Below are 22,012 nucleotides of genomic sequence, written 5' to 3'. Positions count from 1 at the left end.
TCGCACACCAAACACACACAAGCACGCGCACTCACACAGCCCTCATTCCCGTCCCACTCGCACCCCGCCCCCCTACCCATACTCATTCAGTCCCAAACATGCCATTAACTCACAGAACATTAACAGTACAACAGAACATTCACTGCAGGGTTGCTACAGTATAGTGAGCCAGTGACTGTTGAAAAATAACTGTCACCATTTCAACTGTCACCGTTGACTGTTGGAGTTATTTTTCAACAGTCACCGGCTCACTATACATTATCCCTTACTTCGTATGTGTATATCCTAAACATCATTAGGGATTTACAGAAACAAAACATCAAACATATAGTCATGTACATATGCCATGTAAGCTGGTGTGACAGTGAGTGTGTTGTGTGTTGTGTGCTGCGTGCGTTGCTGTCTGTTGTGCTCCCGTGCCGTGGACTTTAAGTTGGAAACGAGGTGCTTTATTAGTTAAAAACAACAACAACAACGAGACAGAGGCTTAAAAGATCCGGGGCTATAGCTGGGAATGCCCAGGTCTAACGACGTCCATGGGTCACAGTATTGCAGCTTCTCAAAATATGTATGATATGCACAAATTTGCATTACTTGTCGTAGGAAAAGATACAAACTGTTTGTGAGAACAGCCTGGCTTGGTGCAGAGGTGAAGTCTCTTTGACCTGCGGGGCTTCTGTTGGCTCATGGATAAAAAACTGTTAATCCTAAGAACACAAACTGTAATTTCCACATTTTATTTGTGTACAAATTCAACACTCAGTATGTTTACATGCACAGTTAAGTCAAGCCACACTTATAGCTCAACTAGGCCATTTAATTGGACTACTGTCCTTGTCCCAGCATACAAGCACAAAAGGAAAATCAATTTATTGACAGAAGTATGTGCAACGAGTGTGGCTGAACCCAAATGCAACATTCAAATATAGTTGGCAATGACCTTTATTTAAACAGAATAAACAGAAACTTGAGGTGACATCAAAATGAGTAGGTAATGATTCAGTACTCATTACCTACTCATTTTGATGTCTCACTTTGCTTTAGGGTAGGGTACACAAAAAGAGTAACTAATGAGTAGGTAATGATTCAGTAATCATTACCTACTCATTTTGATGTCTCACTTTGCTTTAGGGTAGGGTACACAAAAAGAGTAACTAATGAATAGGTAATGAGTACTGAATCATTACCTACTCATTTTGATGTCTCACTTTACTTTAGGGTACACAAAAAAGGTAAGCAATGATTAAGTAATAGTTAATTCCTCATTAGTTCCTTAGTAGCTACTCCTCTGAAATTTGATCAGGACTTACTGAAGAACTGACCATTAACTAATAGTTAGTTCATCATTCATTCCAAATTTTCGGCTGATTGAGCATGTTGAATAGGCAGCAGAGCTTGTCGGTGAGAGAGATCCCTCTGACTGGCTGTTCAGGTGTTATATCCTCTTCCCTATAGCGAGTCAATCTGCCTGTAGGCTAACCGGTGCTTCCTCCTCAGGCTCCACTTCACTCAGCTGCCCGACAGATAGGCTGCTTCTTCTCACTTTAACCTCAATAACAAACCGGAGCTAGCTGGGAGCGGCTAGCGGAGCGTTAGCCGCAGCATGACCGGAGAGAAGCAGCCAGTTAACCTCCGCTAGCTTCCCAGCTAACGTTAGCCCTGGCTCTCCGTTTGGATCCAACCGGAGCACCGAGCCCTGGTTTGTTATTCAGGTTAAAGTGGGAAGAAGCAGCGGGTTTGTCGGGCAGCTGAGTGAAGTTGAATGAAGTGGAGCCTGCGGAGGAAACACCGGGAGCATCTGGATGTAATTGTCCGCGGAGGTGCTGTGGTGCTCGGCTGCACAGATAGGAAACCCCTCGGCTGACAGGATGTATCACTCTGTCACTCTGCGCTACTTTGTTAATCTCATGCATTCAACGGACTTCCGGTTTCCCTTTTTGCGTTATTTCCTTTCACGCAGGCGCAGAACGTACGTCTACTTGGCTGTCGGATGTAGTCTTCTGTTTTTTTCCCCACAACTTTATTTAAGACAGGAAGTTTACAGAATGCAGATCTTCAACATTACACATATATGTCTTATATCACATATGCCAGGGGAGATAAGAGTTTACAAGAAAATATTAAAATGATCACAAATATTAATGGTTTTGATTGCCTTTTGATTAAGGGAAAATTTAATGGAACCGATGTAACGAAAGCAACAAAAGAAGGTTTTCTATGTGTAAACTTTTGTGAATGTGAAATCTTGCCAAAAGTAAGATGAGATTAATAATAAATCTTTCAATGGTATTTCTGTTAAAGTCAAAAAGTCCAAACAGCACATCCCTCCAAAACAGCTTAAATTATTTTTTAATATTGTTCGCAATAAAATTACAAATATCACTCCAGAGTCTTTTGACAATGGGGCAGTGCCAAAATAAATGAGTAACAGTTTCAAGCGTTAGGTGTAGTCTTTGTAGTGTGTTCAAATGCAACTGACACAGGGTGACGTGAGGCGACGCAACAGTTGGCTTTCCTTGCCGCTAGTTCTTTGATGTCGGTTTGGTGTGTCAGCACCTTGTACAGAATAACGTGGATGATCATATTAATGTGTATGTGGTCTGAAAATAATTAATTAAACTCTTCGCAAGAATCCTGCTGTCTGTGATTTTATTTGTTAAGGAACTAATTGTAAAGATGATGATGAAGTAATGAAAGACTACTTATTATGTGTCACTTTACTTTAGGACATAAAAAGGTTAACTAATGGAAAGGTTATTGAGTAATGATTCTGTACTAATGAAGTAACTAGTTCACTAATTATTAAGTCGTGATTAACCCCTCTATGAAATCTGATCATGAGTTAATGAAGAACTGACCATTAACTAATAGTTAGTTCATCATTAGTTCCTCAGTAACTACTCCTCTGAAATTTGATCATGAGTTACTGAAGAACTGACCATTAACTAATAGTTAGTTCATCATTAGTTCCTCAGTAACTACTCCTCTGATATTTGATCATGAGTTACTGAAGAACTGACCATTAATTAATAGTTAGTTCCTCATTAGTTCCTCAGTAACTACTCCTCTGAAATTTGATCATGAGTTACTGAAGAACTGACCATTAACTAATAGTTAGTTCCTCATTAGTTCCTCAGTAACTACTCCTCTGAAATTTGATCATGAGTTACTGAAGAACTGACCATTAACTAATAGTTAGTTCCTCATTAGTTCCTCAGTAACTACTCCTCTGAAATTTGATCATGAGTTACTGAAGAACTGACCATTAACTAATAGTTAGTTCATCATTAGTTCCTCATTAGTTCCTCAGTAATTACTCTAATTTTATGTACCTTAGTTCCTCAGTAACTACTCATTAGTTCATCATTCGTTCCTCATTCGTTCCCCAGTAACTACTCTTATTTTGTGTAGCTTAGTTCCTCAGTAACTATTCGTTCATTCCTCATTAGTTCCTCATTCGTTCCTCATTAGTTCCCGAGTAACTACTCTAATTTTGTGTAGCTTAGTTCCTCAGTAACTATTCATTTGTTCCTCATTAGTTACTCATTAGTTCCTCATTAGTTCATCAGTAACTACTCTAATTTTGTGTACCGTAGTTCCTCAGTAACTACTCATTAGTTCCTCATTAGTTCCTCAGTAACTACTCTAATTTTGTGTACCTTATTGTAAAGTGTTACCGAAACATTATATGTTGTCACAAAACGACCCTTCATTTTGAACATTTCTCACCTGTGTGCTGGCTCCAGCAGATGGGCCTGCTGAACCGGATGCCATCATAGCGGGACACTGTGCTGCCTTCACAGTGCTACGTGGAAATTGGAAATTTCAGCACTTAAAGTGTGGCTGTTGAAGTGCACAATGTGGCATAATTTATAGCTCCGCTTCTGCAATTGGTCCTCAGTACTGTCTTAAACAGCTTTCACATCTCACATCTCCGAAAACGTCGGAGTAAATTTCAAATTTGGATAGACTTACCATGTACTGAAGAATATTAAAACTTAATAAAGTGACATATTAACAGCCTTAGCCTTACAGTGGAAATTAAAACAGATTTAGCCGTGCAGGATATTCGTGCATGCAGTGCAAATGGAAGTTTGTCACTGACATCAGTTTTTTCACACATTGTGTAGCCTACATGAAGTGTTGAGTTGAACTGTTTTAGTTCATACGTTCCCTGAAGGAAAGATCTGAAACTGAAAAAGAAAGATATGAAACTGAAAAAAGATTTGAAACTGTAAAAAATAAGATCTGAATCTGACAAGATAAAATGTGCAACTGAAAGAAATAGGATCTCAAATATCTAAATATATGAAAGTGAAAAATTAAAATAAATAATTTATTCAAAAGACTTGCTACGAAAGGTGGCCATATGCCCCCTTTCAGCTTGTTAGTATTGGACCTTTTTCTGGTTGGCCTATTACAACACAGACCAAACAATCGACAAACAGGTTAGCTACAGTTAGCTAGTTGTAAACTGGTACCATAGTGGACAACTTTAGAGTTCTGTACATTTTGTCTGTTCAAAAATGCATGCTGGATGTAGATTTCTCTATGTTGATACAGGTTTCTTTTTCTGTTACACATTTAATGCTATTCGACTTCCGAGTCAAAGCCCAGGGCGGAAACTGTGGAGCATGCGCAGAGCACCTCGAACAGTTTGGGTCCAACTGGCTGTATACATGAGTAATTTGACTACTAATCGCATTATCTGGGTGTGTTAGTCTGATTTTGATTTAGTATGACTTCAGTTGGACTAACTTTTAAAAAGTTAAAAAGTCTGGTTTTAGTAGGATTAATAGAATAAAACTAATTTTCCTCATGTCATGTAAACGTACTGAGTGTAACAGTATATCCCCCATATGTTTTTTATTTTACCAGTCATGTTGATGTCTCAGGACTTTTTTTCTGTTTGTGAAGATGTTCATGGCTGAGTTGTGACATACTGAGTGTTTGTCTTATAATGACAGTCCTAAAATAAGGGTTTAAAAAAATGATTGCAAATGAGTGCATGACATTAGTAATTTGACTCCCAATTGCATCTGGGTGTGTTAGTCCAACTTTGAAAAATTTGATTTAGTACGATTTCAGTTGGACTAACATGTTAACATGCATTTTAAAAGTCCAGTTTTAGTTGGACTAACACAATAAATCCACTTTCTTTAATGTCATGTAAACATACTGACTGAGACACAACATTAATTAGTGAGCCAGGCCAGATGTACCACTCATTATACTAAGCTAGGCTAAAAGCTCCAGCTCCATACCTAACTGACAGACATGAGAGTTGTACTGATAGTTTCATCTGTCAGCAAAGAAGGCGGATCAACATATTAGGTAAATTGTCAAAGTATTCCTCTAATGCATTGTACAGTTCAGTGATGTTTTAGACACTTTGGATTTGTGCCTTTCCTGTTTCAACATGACAATGCTGGCATGGAGAAATCCAGCTCCTTAAAAATGGTTTTCCCAGTTGTCTGTGGAAGAACAATCCCATCATACACCACTGAGATGGACAGGAACACCAACTGTAAGTCAGATCGTATCACCCCAACTCACTAATGCTCTTATAGCTGAATAGAAGCAGATGATCCTGATATGTATAGTATTTGTTTAGGCAGAGAGCAATACAGCTGTCCCCTCTGTCTTTGTGTATGGCCCCTCACATGCTGTAGTCTGTGAGGGACCATGTTCCTCCTGACATTTATTTACAACATGGCAATCAGGAAGGGAAGACAGTCTCCAACCTCTGGCCACACTGTCAATGCATATGGATGGTGGTTCTCACACTGAACAACTAAACAGTGGGACCTCCTGTAGGAAGGGCAAGGAAACACATGTGAGGACATTTTATACTTGCGGTGCAAATGGTCTTTTCCTTATGAAATTATTAGACTCTCTATTTCCATTTTCTGTGGAGGCTGATGAGTGTCATAAAGTAACAAATGAATGAAACTGATTGACTAACATTGACTGATTTCAATGAAACTGAAAAAAAGGGGGAAAAGAACTGTCAGCATAAAAAAAGAAGAAGAAAAAAATCAGAAGATTGCAATTAAAAAACCCATAATGCCAAATTTTATTTTCAATGCCAAAATTTACTCTCACTGTTCAACCTCCACACTCTGCTCATCCATGCGTCAGACTGTTTATGCCAAAAAAAATTAAATCATAATGTTTTAGCAGAACTACATGTGTCTGGAAAGTACTGAGCATACAACTGGTTTAATAAGACTTGGATTATACTGCATCAGTTGTGTGACAGTTTGTGAACGAATGTTTTTATATAGTTTTGCTGTTGTTAAACGCAGACCCCTATTACTTAAATTCATCAACAATGTTCGCCTTTTTTTAAAATTCTCTTTTTACTGTGGAGGCTTGGGAGAAAAAGAAACGTTTCTTCACAAATTCAGTATAACATGGGGTGAGTAACTGATACACAAAAGGTCATTTGGGTGGTGAAGTTTTCCTTTATATGATTATTTTTATGAATCACTTAATATCTTACTGTCTGGTATTTTTCAGTCCTTTATTTTGTTTTTAATGATACTTTTCAAGTCAAATGCTGCAGACGAACCTTCCTATGGTACTAATGATAATATAGAAACCCGAGTGAGAACAAAAGAAACAACTGGCACCAGACCAACTGAAGTCCATTTAGTAAAGCATATTACAGAATTAGAAGTCCGTCACAGGCCCAGATCAGCACAAGAGTTTCCTGTCACTGAAGTGAGCCAAGAAGTAAGAAGAAGAGCCAGGGAAAGGACAGCAGGTCAGTTCTCACACCCTCTGCTGTCTGACCATAACACAGTCCACCAGAGCAGGTCACACTATAAGACAAAAAGCATGACAGCAGGACGATATGTCAATGTCTACACTGTAAAGTACAGTCAGCGGGTAGTACTGAGTTCCACACAGATGCACAGACATGAAGTCAGTGAGCAGACTGAGATCAGAGAGGTCACACAGTGCAGGGTCAGGAGAGAATTTTCACAAACAGGGACAGCAAGAAAACAACTCACTGATAATGCTTAGTAAGAGATCTCACAGGTAAAGGCATTAGTTTTGGACAATTGGGGCAACCTGATGAGAAATGGGTTACTGGAACAAGACATAGATAGACAGGAGCTGAGAATATGGGACTGTTGGAATGCTACTGCACACGTAACCACAGTGAGAGGGGTTACATGCAGAGGATGTGGGATATATGAATGCTTTGAAACCCAACATCTACACTGACAAAGAAATAACTCCTAGCCCAGTGTTCCAAAATCCACAAATGGCAACTGCTATCACAACTAGAGACTGATGAGGTACAACAGATATGCTACGCAAGGGGGAGCCAGGACACCAGGTCAAAGTGGGAATGTCAATATCAACCCCACACTCCGAGATTGGGTACTAAGCCCAAAGCCCTTACGACACAGATTCCCATACAGCAAGGGAACAAATGACTTGAGATTGAGAATAAAGACAAAGCTGGAATCCTGACACCCCGAAGCCAATTACCAAGGATTACCAAGGCTTACCAAGGCTAAGTGACAAAGTACACTCTGAGGGTCTGCTAGATGATGAGAATGCAGTACTACGAACAATCCTACCTAGGACCATTAATGAGACAAATCAGCTGATGAGCACCACAACAACAGCGATCCTAGAGATGCTTGGCTACAAGATGAACACCATGAGCCACAAAGAGCGCTACACTTCATGGAGAAGGAGGCTAGAGGCCAAGATCAAGGCAAGTTACAGAAAGGTGTGGGGAAGTACAACAAACTGTCTATTAGGGATGGGCAAACGATCAAAATTCATTATTTGATCATCAAAAAAATTAACGATCAATTATCGATTAATTGATAAGCAAGTATTTCAAAAGAGAGAAAACAAAAGAGTGCAGTGCAGACTGTCGCTGCAAGAGAGCGCAGCTACCCCAGTTTTGAGCTTCAACCCCCAGGCCAAAGAGGAAGAATGGCACGCATGCACAGTTCACCCCTGGGTGTTTACAACTGTTGCCAGCCAGGGGTTACAGGCTTCAGTTTTCAGCGAAACCTCTGTCTTTCAATGGCGTAGTGTTTTCAGAGGCCTCAAGGGAAGCCGCCGAGGCTTTGGAGAGCGATGAGAACCTCCGTCTGTTTATGATTTTTTGCCTGGCATAGGTCCGGTGGGGGGTCTCGTAGGCACGGCAGCTTGCCAGGCCTGTAGCATTGTAGGGGAATCACTGCGACTATCGAGCAAAATTATTTGTGATCCATCAAAATCCTTAACAATCAATCATTGATAATCAAAAATTGATGCCCATCCCTTCTGTCTATACCTGAGGCACTGGAGACTGCCAAGGCTCACAGCCCTGGCTAAAGAAACTAACTGCACTCCATGAATGCCTGGCAGCACAAATGAACCAGCTGCTAAAGGATGGGACCCATCCAGAGTGGATGACCCAGTGACAGACAGTCCTGATCATGAAGGACCCCCAGAAGGGCGTGGTCCCATCCAACTACCAGCGAATAATCTGCCTCTGTACAACATGGAAACTCCCGTCAGGCATCATAGCGGCTAAGATGAATAGGCACATGACCAAATACATGAGCAAGGCCCAGAAAGGAATTGGTAGTAATACCAGGGGAGCCAAGCACTAGCTACTGGTCAATAGAGCAGTCACCAAAGACCGCAAGACCTGGCAGACCAACATGTACACTACCTGGATTGACTACAAGAAAGCCTACGATTCAATGCCACACACATGGATTCTGGAATGCTTGAAAATATACAACATCAACAGGCACTAAGGGCCTTCATCGAGAACTCGATGGGGCTGTGGAAAGTGACTCTGGAGGCCAACCCAAGGCAACTGCACAAGTTACGATCAAGTGCAGCACATACCAAGGTGATGCACTGTCCCCGCTACTGCTCTGCATAAGCTTGAACCCCCTCAGTCAACTCTTAGGCTACGGATACCGGTTCCGAAGTGGAGCAACCATCAGTCACGTCCTTTACATGGGTGACATCAAGTTGTAAACCAGGAGCGAGCGAAATATTGACTCACTGATCCACCTCACCAGGTTCTACAGCAATGACATCAGAATGTCATTCGGACTAGATAAGTGTGGTCAGAAGAGAGGGAAAACAATCAGAACCGAGGCGGTTGAACTACCAGAGGGCAGCATTGCAGATGTTCAGGACAGCTACAAATACCTTGAGGTCCTGCAGGCAAATGCAAACCATGAGGAGGCTGCAAGAAAGTCAGCCACAGCCAAATACCTACAGAGAGTAAGGCAGGTCCTGAACAATCAGCTGAATGGAAAGAACAAGGTCCGAGCCATCAACACGTACGCCCTGCCAGTTATCAGATACCCTGCTGGTATAATAAGCCGGCCAAAGAGGGAGATAGAGGCCACTAGTATCATGACAAGGAAGCTTCCCACAATGCATGGAGGGTTTCATCCCAAGTCCAGCACCCTGAGACTGTACATTAAGGGGAATGAGGGAGGTCGAGGACTGGTGAGTGTCAGAGCCACTATCCAGGATGAAATAACCAAGATCCAGAAATACATCCAGAAGAGGAGGAGGAACCATCATGGAAGGACAAGCCCCTGCATGACATGTACCACTGACAGATTGAATGGCTGACATCAAGAAATCCCACAGGTGGCTGGAAAAGGCTGGACTGAAAGACAACACAGAGGCACTAATCATGGCAGCACAGGAACAGACACTAAGTACAAGATCAATAGAAGCAGGGGTCTACCATACCAGACAGGACCCCAGGTACAGGCTGTGCAAAGATGCTCCTGGGGACAGTTCAGCACATAATAGCAGGGTGTAAGATGCAGGCAGGAACAGCATACATGGAACGCCATAACCAAGTGTACAGGAACATCTACACTGAGTATGGGCGAGAGGTCCCAAGGTCAGAATGGAAGACACCTCCTAAGGTGGTTGAGAATGACCAAACTAAGATCCTGTGGGACTTCCAGATCCAGACTGACAAACTGGTGATGGCTAATCAACCAGACAGTGTTGACTGACAAACAACAGAAGAAGGCAGTGGTGACAGATGTAGCAATCTCGAGTGACAACAACATCAGGAGGAAGGAACATGAGAAGCTTGAAAAATGCCAAGGGCTGAAAGAGGAGTTAGAGAAGATGTGGGGAGTAAAGGCAACAGTGCTGCCAGTGGTAATCAGAGAACTCGGGGCTGTGACCCCCAATCTGGGAGAGTGGCTCGAGCAGATTCCAAGTACAGCATCTGAGGTTTCTGTCCAGAAGAGTGTGGTCCTAGGAACAGCTAAGATACTTTGCAGAACCCTCAAACTCCTAGGCCTCTGGTAGAGGACCCGAGCGAATGAAAATAAATATATGAAAATAGAATATATGAAAAATATGTGTTTTATGTATAAATAAATATGTGACATAAATGGCAATAAATAAACACATAAACATAGATATTTGTATGGGCTAGACAGTATGTCAATATGTGAAATAGTTCCGTTTTCTAATAGTATCATGTGTATATATGTTTTTACTTCATATACATATTGCATTTCCGTGTAGGCTATTCTTGAAGTTATTGTGAGTAACTAAAGTTAGCCTCCATGAGACGTAAACACACCCGTGCATGTTCTGTCCGAGCCCGTCCCAGCCCATCCCTTTAACTGTAACTATCAGCCCAAGCCCGGTTTAAACCCGACATGTTTTTTTAACAATACGAACATGTACATTGAAGGCTGACTCTCATCTTTATTTCCATGGCAAGCCTTCGCCATGTGCCTCTTAAGTCTTAAGTCGTCAAGGTCCCTGTCTTTTTTCTGTCATATACCAGCATTGTACTGCACTTGGTACACTTGACGAAGCCGACACACACGTTGTCACTGTCAACAACTCACATGTGCGCGGCCAGTGGCGCTGTCATGGGAGGGCTCGGGCAGAGAATCTAAACTCTAGTGTGGGGGTGTGTGTGGGTGTGGGTGTGTGTGTGTGTTTCTGGAGGCTGTATGGTGAGGAATGAGTGGGTGAGGTAAAAACAGCACTGGTACTGATAGCAGCAGGAAGTAGAAGGCACTGTTGCCTGCTAAGACACAGATGCATCAGTGACAGCTGGGGTCAGCAGGGGTCACGCCAAACAAGATGCCACACCTGGGGAAGGAGAGCATTTTTGTTACATTATATACATTTGATGTGGTTAGTTTAAGTTAGAGTTGGGTATAACCCGTTACAAAGTAACACGTTAGAGTACTTTGATTACTTTTTGCAGTAACGAGTAACCTAACATGTTAGTTTGCTGTTTGAGTAATCAAATGCTTGAGTACATTTTCAAACAAGCCATCAGTTACTTCCGTTACTTTTAGAACGCTGGTCCTTCAGCTCCGAAACAGCAGCGACTGTCTTTTGGTTCTAATAACGGAGATAACGTTAAACCTATCAGTTCGAAAGAAGCCACGAAGCTTGTGGCTAGCTACGTGGTAGAAGAAATGCTGCCATTGTCTACGGTGGAGTCTAAAACATGCCGCAGGATCGTCAGTAAAATCCCCACAACTCAATAGATGGAGGAGGACTCGCTAACAGACAGGTCAGACTCAGGACTTGCATTATGCCTGGTACACACTACTCGACCTTTCTGCCCGTTCTGAAAGTCACTATGTCACATTAAACGATTCTGGAGTCATAAAATCGTGCCGTGACTTGGTCGACAGACATGACACACTACACAATGGTACTCACCAATTATCCCTGATCGTCTTTCACGACGTGTGTGATGTCATCAGGTTATTCTTGTCCTATTTTTATTACTTTTACGATCATCTGAATCACTGTGTCTGTTAATGTGCCAGCCGAAATATTGTTGTCATCACCTAAAAAGCGCCAGCAGATGGCAGGAGCTACATTTTAAGTACCATATGTAAACATTCAAGCTACTGTATCCTCCACAACAAGTTCCTACAAATGTTTCACAATAAAAGCCTATTTAGAAAATGCAGGGATTCTCTCAGCCGAGGTTATAAGGGGCTTTTAATCTGAAAGAAATTCAGGAAGTGTTGAGTTTAAAATGACGGCGCGATGTGTTAACTCTATAAAGACAACGGGAGTGGATAAAAAGTAAATATATAAAGATACAGAGGGATTAATAAATAACGGACCGTCTGTAATGTAGTCTGTTTCAAATGAAGCTGGTAGCCTCTGTAGTTGTGGTGAGTAAAAGCCCCGCCACTATTTGTTAATGTTATTACTTTTAGTCCGTCTCCATTATGAGGATGTAACATCAGTGCTTAATTTGAGCTGGAACGTACTGGAACGCATACCAGGATCTTTTCAGAAAAGGCCCTGGTGCGTTCCGGAACTAATTTGCATGGGTCTAGAACTTTTCGCATCTAAAAACTACATACAGTATTGGCTGATGTCACTAGTGTTGCAGGGTATACTGGTAATGGTAGACCGCGGTACTAAAACTCCACAGTAGCCTACATATGATAGTTCAAAGTCCAATCGCAAGACGGTGAGTGTCCATGCGCCGTCCCGGCTGGTCAATAACGGCACGCGCCGGCCACCTGGCACTCAATATGCTGCTGTAGTGGTTTGTTTTCCAGGCATGTGAGTATCTTTGAGCAGTGAAAGTTATTATTTATTTATTTTTACTTGTTGGCAGTAATTTGTTTCCACAGAGCTCTACGTGTGAGCATTTTACTCGCATTTGCGACTAAAAATAGTTTTGTGCGCGCAAATTAAATCATTCAGCTCGCTGTGTGAGTACAGATTTCAACCAGCAGCAGAAAGGAAAATCAAATCCTGCTGGTTGTGGGTTGAACGGGGGTCACAGACAGGATACGGCGGTCAAATACGGCGGAGGCTCATAGTGCTCTGCGCCGCAACATAACGGCTTACCGGCGAGTCCGACTCCAGGTCCAGTAATTTCCTCCTCTTGGTGTCATGACTGCCCAGTAGTACCTGGACAACTGAGCCATGGCGGCACACAGGTATGTGGTGTGTCAGAGGAGAAACGAGCCGTTCACATTTCTCTCTGTGGCAGGTAACGGTCCACAAACCTCACCGCACTTTAGGGACTGTTCTTTACTTATGAAGGGACTGTTCTTTACTTATCAGGGGAGGAGGGTGGCTGGTTGATTTTTATTTTATTTATTAATTTTATTTTGATCCCCCATATGTTAATCACTTATTGATGCTGTTTTTGAAGTATGAATAATTCAGTAAGTAATTTATTCCATTGAAATATCATTGATATATTATAGAAAAGTGATTTATCTTTTTATAAATGACAAATGGCACATCTGCCTCATTTTTGCCATGGTATCCTTATACTACTCAGAACCGTGATACTTTCACTGGTATCGTACCATGGGTCCCAATTTTGGTACGGTGACAACACCAGATGTCACAACCATTCCATTCGGAGTCGCGCAGTGAGGCGGCTCGGGTGCCGCTTAAAAAAGTGTTCCCCCACTTTTGTGAGTAGGGGAACACTGCTCTCTCAGAGGCCCAAAGTGTTCCCCTACTTCTAATTTTACAAATTAAGCACTGTGTAACATTGTTTGCTAGCTTGACGCTAATGGCAGTACTCAGCGGGTTGACAAACTGCCTCCGCTGTTTCACACCATCATTTTACCCTTTTACTCTGTGTGGTAACATCCCTAGAGGAAATATTAAAAAGGCTGGGGTGTAGTTGCCCTACAGTTGTCTACGGCAGCAGATCGTTCTGTGTTTCTACTGGTCAAAGTGACGGCAGTGATGGGAGAATTGGATCTCAGTGAAGGGCAAGTGGTCCATAACTTTAATTTTGGAGACAAAAAATGTAGGCTTAGCGCCCTGTGGTCCATTGGCCAATAGGAAATGTAGAATAGTCAAAAGTACTTTAAAAGTACTTGAGTTACTTTTCTCAGGGATTAATGTTGGCAGTACTTTAAAAGTACTTGAGTTACTTTACTCAGGGAGTAACGCAGTAAAGTAACTGGTTACTATAAAAAAGTAACGCAGTAAAGTACTCTGATTACTTTTAAAGTAACCCTTACCCAACTCTGCTAAAGACCTATACAAGCCTATATGTACCTAAGTCCCGTTGTCACATTTCTAATCTTCAAACCATTTAAAGAATTTTTACATTACATCATAGTCATACATTCACAGACTGGTGGCCAAAGCTACCATACAAGGTAGCAAGGCTACTCAGTTAAACATTCACATGCATTTTGGGGTTCTTACCCAAGGATACTTTAACATGTGGACTGGTGAAGCAAAATGGTTTCACATAACAAATTAACTGAACCATTGTTTAGTTGGATCAGGACCAAGACCACCCCTTTTTGTTGGACCAAGGCTCAGTGTTTTGTGCAGCCTGTGGTCAGGGGAAGGTTTCACACCTATAATTTTGGCTCAAATCAAATTAAAAAGTCCTAAAGTCCAGACCAAACAAGGTAGAAAGGGCCCTGTCTAGTGATATTCTATATTTTTATGCCAGTGATAGCTGAGGCCGGAGCATTTTGTTTTTGGGGTGTCCGGACCCAAAAAGATGTTGAGTTCGGGATGTGTGGACAGTTAAATCATTCCACAACCAGAAGCGATGAATGGAATGAATGGAGTCATGGACAATTATACAGCAGCAGCAACAATGTAAGAAGACAAGTATTGACAAGAACACTGAGTATTTATAACTGATTATTTATTTAAACAAAATGAATTGATATATTTGTGTTGTTTTTAAAATTTACATCTTTAGTAGGAACCAGTGTACATAGTTAGTGGTTTCAGTGCTTCAGTGTAGTTACACTAAATGGACATTGTACGACTCGAGAAACATATACAAATCTGTTAACATCATGCTGGTGTTTTTGCATGGCTGAACTTTTTGATCCCACAGATCACATACTGCATATAGTGCAGAGGCTTAAATTAAGCTTGACATACTGTAGGTGATATCACAGTTAACATTCTGTCTGTTTTCAAAGTTACATTATAATTGTGTGGTACAGTCATGCAGATTTCATCTGAGCTGAAATAGTAGACGAGATGTTCACTGACAAGTATGTCAACAAAGTTTTAAGTTTTTGCAAGTAGATTGTCACTATCATTGACTGACTAGAAGTTTGAAAAAAAAAAAACCATTCAAATATGTGAATTAACAGTGTGGCTGCCTATATATGTGATAAGCTCCAGCATGTTAATAACCTAATATGGTTATCTGAGGAAGAGTTACATAATGTATATGTTATTTGGAATGGCTACGTGTAAACTCGTGTCACTGCACATGAATGCTGACGATCCAGTGGCTGCGTGTGGATGTACTGTAGGTGGGGGCAGGTCAGAAAGCACAGGGGGGATGTGTGGGTAAGGCCATTGTTTTCTGTCTTTGGAGTCAGGCGAGGATTGTTCACGGGGCACTCCAAATGGGCTGTGGTCGCGGGTGTGGTGTTCAAAGTTTATTGTGTGCAGTTTCCTGTCCTGATCACTATAAATAGAGAAACAGAAGAAGATGGAGCACTGTGGCTGAAGCTCACAGCTGTTCAAACTGCAGAAAACCCCGGGAGCAGAGGTCAACATAACTAAGACTTCACAGTGCTCCGCCAGCCGTGACTTTTACAATTTAAAAATTCTTATAAACTGAAACTGAATGGACAGAATGAACCCAGAACCCAACTTTCCTCTCCAACAAAGTATTAGGGCCACATTGAGAGAAAAAAAATCTTAATATTACAACAGCGAAGTTGTAAATTAATGAAAATAAAGTTATACTGTTTCAAGAAAATAACATATAAGATTACACAAATAGACTTTATTAGAAAAAAGTTGCAGTAGTGTATGAATAAACTCAGATTTAAGATAAAAATCTCATGAATTTTTGGCAGAAAGTCAGGTGACATAGTATAGAGAGCAACAAAGTCATAGTGTCTCTGTACTTGTTTTATTAGATCTTAGTGCGGCATTTGACACAACTGACCATCAAATTCTGCTACAGAGACTGGAACATTTAATTGGCCTAAAAGGTTGTGCACTAAGCTGCTTTAAATCTTATTTATCTGATCGTTTTCAGTTTGTTCATGTTAATGATGAATCATCTCTACGTACTAAAGTTTGGTTAGGAGCTCCACAAGGTTCTGTGCTTGGACCAATCCTATTCACTCTATATATCCTTCCCTTAGGTAACATCATTAGAAATCACTCTGTAAATTTCCATTGTTATGCAGATGATACACAGTTGTATTTATCAATAAAGCCAGAAGAAACTGATCAATTAACTAAACTTCAGAAATGCCTTAAAGACATAAAAAACGGGATGAGGACCAATTTCCTTAAGTTAAATTCAGACAAAACTGAAGTTATTGTTCTTGGCCCCAAACAACTCTTTATCTGATGATATAGTTTCTCTGGATAGCATTGCTCCGGCCTCTAGCACTACCGTAAGAAACCTCGGAGTAATATTTGACCAAGATTTGTCTTTTAATTCCCGTTTAAAACAAACCTCATGGACTGCGTTTTTTTCATCTACGTAATATTGCAAAAATTAGGCCTATCCTGACCCGAAAAGATGCAGAAAAATTAGTTGCTTTTGTTACCTCTAGGCTGGGTTACTGTAACTCCTTATTATCAGGTAGCTCTAATAAGTCTTTAAAAACTCTCCAGCTAATTCAGAATGCAGTGGCACGTGTACTAACAGTAACTAAGAAATGAGATCATATTTCTCCTGTTTTAGCTTCGCTGCACTGGCTCCTTGTAAAATCCAGAATTGAATTTAAAATCCTTCTCCTAACGTACAAAGCTTTAAATGGTCAGGCTCCGTCATATCTTAGAGAGCTCATAGTGCCATATTATCCCACCAGAACACTGCGCTCTGAGAATGCAGGGTTACTTGTGGTCCCTAAAGTCACCAAAGGTACGTAGATCAGGAGCCAGAGCCTTCAGCTATCAGGCTCCTCTCCTGTGGAATCATCTTCCTGTTGCGGTCTGGGAGGCAGACACCGTCTCCACACTCATGTCTCCACTCATGTCCTGTTACTACATCTCGCTAACTCGGCTGTACTGCATGTCACTAACTTGGCTTCTTCTCTGGAGCCTTTGTGCTCCACTGTCTTGCAGATTAACTTATATCGCAGCGGTGACTGGATAGTGTGATGTGTGTGGTTGTGCTGCTGCTGTGGTCCTGCCTGATGCCTCCTGCTGCTGTTACCATTAGTCATAATTCTACTGTTATTATACACATATGATTATTGTCACATATGTATACTATCAGATATTAATATATACTTTCAACATATTGCACCACAATAGCTGTAATTAGAATTATAATATTATAACTGTAATTAATGTTGTTGTAAGCTGTCATTACCATCTGTCCTGCATCTCTCTCTGTCTCACTCTCTCTTTCTGTCTCACTGTGTCATATGCATTACTGTTAATTTATCATGATTATCTGTTCTGTACGACATATATTGCACGTCTGTCCGTCCTGGAAGAGGGATCCCTCCTCAGTTGCTCTTCCTGAGGTTTCTACCATTTCTTTTCCCCCGTTAAAGGGTTTTCTGGGGGGAGTTTTTCCTTATCTGCTGCAAGGGTCCTAAGGACAGAGGGATGACATATGCTGTAAAGCCCTCTGTGGCAAATTGTGATTTGTGATACTGGGCTTTACAAGTAAAATTGATTGATTGATTGATGAATAGGTCAGATGTGGGACTCATCAGGTTGGCTCAGACCAGGGTCCCACAAGAACACAGCAGTGCTCCATTGACTCTAATGCAGTCGTTTCAGATTTCCTTCATTTACAGGCTGGTTTTGTGGATTTGGAGCTAAATGTTGTGCCTGGGGCACATATATTAATGATACTCATTACCTGGAGAGATTGGAAAAAGGTGTAAGTTTCTTCCCGGTTCCAAAACCGAAATCAAACCCTGAAAAGTGTAGGGTTAGCTGGCTAGCTACTGTAGATATATAATCTACTGAATGTATACACATGCTGCTTTTGCTTTTAAATGATTATAACTCTGAAAAAAGACCTACCCTGTTGTACAGGAACAAGTGAAGGGAAGCAGGGAAACTTTGCTGATATTCAACCAGCTGTGTGTCATCGCATTGTACTCAGATGAATGTTGTTTAACTTCCCTTGGAGATCCCTGCCCATCTGACGGTGGAGGTCTGGGTGCTGGCAGCATCACAGGGGCAAAGCCAAACACTGTTCATCTGCACACACTGCGATGCCACAAGGCTGGTTCAGTATCGGCGAAGTTTCCCTTGACCTTCATTGTCTTCTGTCGCAATCACTAGTGATGTGGTGGTTCACTTTTACACTGTGATCTGTAGCCTATAGTTCGGCTTTAGCTTCTAACTATCTTTGTCTTTTTAACCTGTTTTTGCTGCTCAGTCAGTTTGACATCCTGAATAGATCCTTCAAGCGCATTTTGTAGATCCCTCTGCCTGCTTCTCTCTGAAATCACTTTTCCAAAAATATGATAATATTTCTTCAGGGAGTGCAGTTAGTTACATTGTGGGCTCCATGCTTACTCTGACAGCTTGACAGATCAGGCGAAAGATTAATTTAGCAGAAAAGCTGGTGCTGTCAAGATGCCTACTTCTAACCCATTCATCCACCACGTCTTCTTTGCATGGGCTTTGTCCATCTTTGTACTATGTTGCCCGACTTTCTGCCATAAATTGGAGACTTTTTCTCTTTAAAAGTTTAAAAGTTTAGTCATGTACTATTATGACTTTACCTCATAAAATTATGACTTTATTTGCATAATATTATGTCCTTTTTTGTTGTATGAATTTATTCTCATTAAATTACAACTTTATTTTTGCAATGCTATGATTTTATGCCTCCACGCTGGCGATAGCTGTGGCCGGTGGCATACAAGCACAAGGTGGTAATTCTAGTTATTTTTAGATTTAGTTGAATTATTATTATCAGTTATTAGGATGTTAAAAGCTGCTGAATGCACCCTGTGTTCATACAGTTTATCAGAATAGCTGAATAGGGTTGTTTGTGTTAATTTTTATATTCCTATGTTGCCAGGATGCCTGCTCCTAACCCATTCATCCACCATGTCTTCTCTGCCATGGACATGTCACTCTTTATACTATGTCACTTGACTTTCTGGCATAAATTTGTGAGTTTTTCTCATAAATTTACGCATTTATTGATGTAATACTGCAACTTTTTCTTGTAAATTTATGAGCTTATTAGCAAAATATCATGACTTTTTTCTTGAAATATCATGACTTTATTATGAAAATCTCAAATTTTTTATTTTCAATACTCTGGCTACTCTTTAATACTCTGTCATGCCCCTCAGTTCTACAGTGCTTTTTAGGGTCTTACAGCTTATTTTGTGGTTTTAGGAAGCACACATTTAGTCCAGTCTCTGTGCTTGCAGTAAAGCTGTGCTAAAGCTGATGTACACTACCTACTTAGCAGAAAACGGCAGACAGACACAGTTAGAGACAAGCTGGAGAACACAGTGGAGCATTTAATAACTAAAGAGAAAGACATTCCCCTTAGAAGTTGGTGGAGAACAAATTTAGAGCTAAAAGTACTTTAAATAGTGGACTTACATTTATTAGGTAAACATAAACATGATTAATGCTAATGTTTCTTGCCTGCTTGATGTGGTATGTTCATAACAACTTTATAAATTGATAATATGTCAGTGTTATGTTGTGATGCCCCCAAGTAGCCACAAAACTAATTAAGTCTAGGTTAATCTGTTCCACTGACTGGTTTGTTGTCATACTAACCATTTAGCAGTGGGCCGTACCTAATGAATATTGCTTGTTCCTCCCCAGGCTTCCTGTTCCACAGGGTCTGTTCAAATGTTGATGGGCCAGCAGCCACCTCTGTGACCAAAAATGTTGCTTCTGTCACGCCCAGGGCATCGGCTATGCCGACTGATGGTAGTGCATCTGGGACTGAGCCAGCTATTGACAGTAAGGCAGGTGTAACTGTTGGTGTCACAACTGGAGCACATCCAACTGATGATGCCGGTAAGAAAAATGAACCTACGCAAGCATCAACACCAGCAAAGCCAACTGCTGCAGTCACAATGCCTCCTGTCCCAACGGCTGCTACATCCAAGCCTACAGACAAGCAAACCCCCACCCAACCACAAGCACCCACTGTCACTAACACACCTGCAGCACCTTCAACTGTCATCTCTGATGCACCCACTACTGTGAAGAATGTTGCCACACCTTTTGCTGCTATGCCCAGCCAACCAAAGACCCCGACACCAGCTGCAACAGCAGACAGCAGCAGCAGCTCAGCGGCACCCCTCTATGCTGCCACGCTGCAGACCTCTGCAGCCCCTGTACCCAGTAAAACTTCTAGGACTGAAGCGGCTATTGGAAATCCTGCCAATGTAGGGACAACCAAGATCACAAAGGTCTCGACAGACACCCCTGCACCAGACCAACAGTCCATGACTCACACCCCCATCACCACCAAGCCAGGCCAGGACAACAAAGGAAGTAAGTTCCTCTTTGAATCCTCTGTAAACCAACATGAAAAGAAAACACAATTTCAAACTGTTGAACTCCATTCTTTTTTTTTTTTTTTAATCTCTGCCTTGCTTAAGCATGGAGGGCATCATGTGTTTGTTCGTGGGTGTGTGACTGAGTGTGTGACAAATTGTTTTGACTGTTTCATATCATTATTGCCTGCTGACTCCTCACTTTTCTTAACCGGCCGGTAAGGGTCACAAGTTTTCTGGAAATCAGCTTGGTAAGAATTACCATCTGTTGCAGGCCACATTTTGGCCCTAGTTGTGGCTCAACAAGTGACATTCATAGAAGAGTTTGGTCTCTTTTTGAACTGCAGCAACTGCAGACTAATTCCATATCCGATATTTTATGAGCCACTAAAGTTAGTCAAAATACAAGATCAATAAATTCCTGTTTTGTTGTCTTCACTGCCATTTTGACTGTAATGGAGCTGGGAGGGACAATTCCACAAATAACTATACACAAAGTTTTACAAGACTAGAAAATTAGAACAGTAAGAAATAAAATATTAAAGAAACAAACCAAACAAAACAGAACAAACTAACAAAAAACAATATGATTAGAAGTCCACTGTCCATACTGTTAGAAGTCCAGTTATAAATGACGTGTCAAAGACTTGTGGCTGTGATTTACTTATTAAAAATACATCCATCCTCATAATTATATTGTATCTATATTACACATACTGGGCCTCTTGACAGGAAAACTTGATCGTCCTTGTGCAATGTGCTGCGGCTCCATTCCAAATAGATGAGGCATGTATTTTACTGGGAAGCTTCTGAAACACGCTGCAACGCATGGTACAATACCATGGCTCGGTGGTACAAGGGGCTGCCTGAGCTGATTGTACCACCGAGGAGATCTGCACTGTATACTGTCTTGTTGAGTTTGGGATGTGTGCACACTTAAATCATTCCACAGCTAGAAACCATGGATTACCAGAACCATCTGGAAACATGGACAGTTATAAAGCAGCCAATAATATAAGAAGATGCAAAAAAGGACTAAGTTACAGTGCACAAGTTAAAGGAGCTGATGAGATCACATCTCACTGGAGTTGTATAATTCCATGTGACAAATAAATGATTGATTGATTGATTGATTGATTGATTGATTGATAGTGAGTACACATAAATATTACCTTTTAATGTATGTTAGCTTAAGGCTAACTTTACAACCCTGTACGACATATGAACATTTACAGTAGAGCATTAAACAGGATAGGAGACATACTGCAGAATTACACACACCTGTACATCACACACACCATGTCAGCTAGAAGTGAGACATGTCAGACAAATTCAAAACAAGATGCGTGTGTACAAAGCTAAACTAACAGCAATGGATTATGTTTCTCCATTCATGTATGTTGGATTTTTCTTTCTTTTGTGAAATTGTGTTTAGCATCTTATAATGAACATCAAAAGAAATAGAATGGTTTGCACACCAGACCAAAAACATCTGGGAAGGCTCAAACTTCGATACAACTAACCTGTATACTGACATAAGCTTAGCGAATACAGTA

General features: G+C 41.1%; 1 protein-coding gene across 3 annotated transcripts in view; it reads left to right on the top strand.

The window, feature by feature from the left end:
* The window catches only part of podxl (podocalyxin-like), a 73,759-nt gene that overhangs the window by 40,111 nt on the left and 11,636 nt on the right, over positions 1-22,012 (top strand). For all 3 annotated transcript variants that reach the window (XM_033610025.2, XM_033610028.2, XM_033610027.2), the window contains exon 2: positions 19,774-20,454. In XM_033610025.2, the coding sequence (XP_033465916.1) occupies positions 19,774-20,454 (681 nt within the window). The remainder of the gene's footprint in view (positions 1-19,773; positions 20,455-22,012) is intronic.

This window comes from Epinephelus lanceolatus, chromosome 23, assembly GCF_041903045.1.
Source record: "Epinephelus lanceolatus isolate andai-2023 chromosome 23, ASM4190304v1, whole genome shotgun sequence".
In the NCBI taxonomy this organism is placed as follows: Eukaryota; Metazoa; Chordata; class Actinopteri; order Perciformes; family Serranidae; genus Epinephelus; species Epinephelus lanceolatus.
The sequence above is the reverse complement of the archived record's forward strand: the minus strand, read 5'-3'. Positions and strand labels throughout refer to the sequence as shown.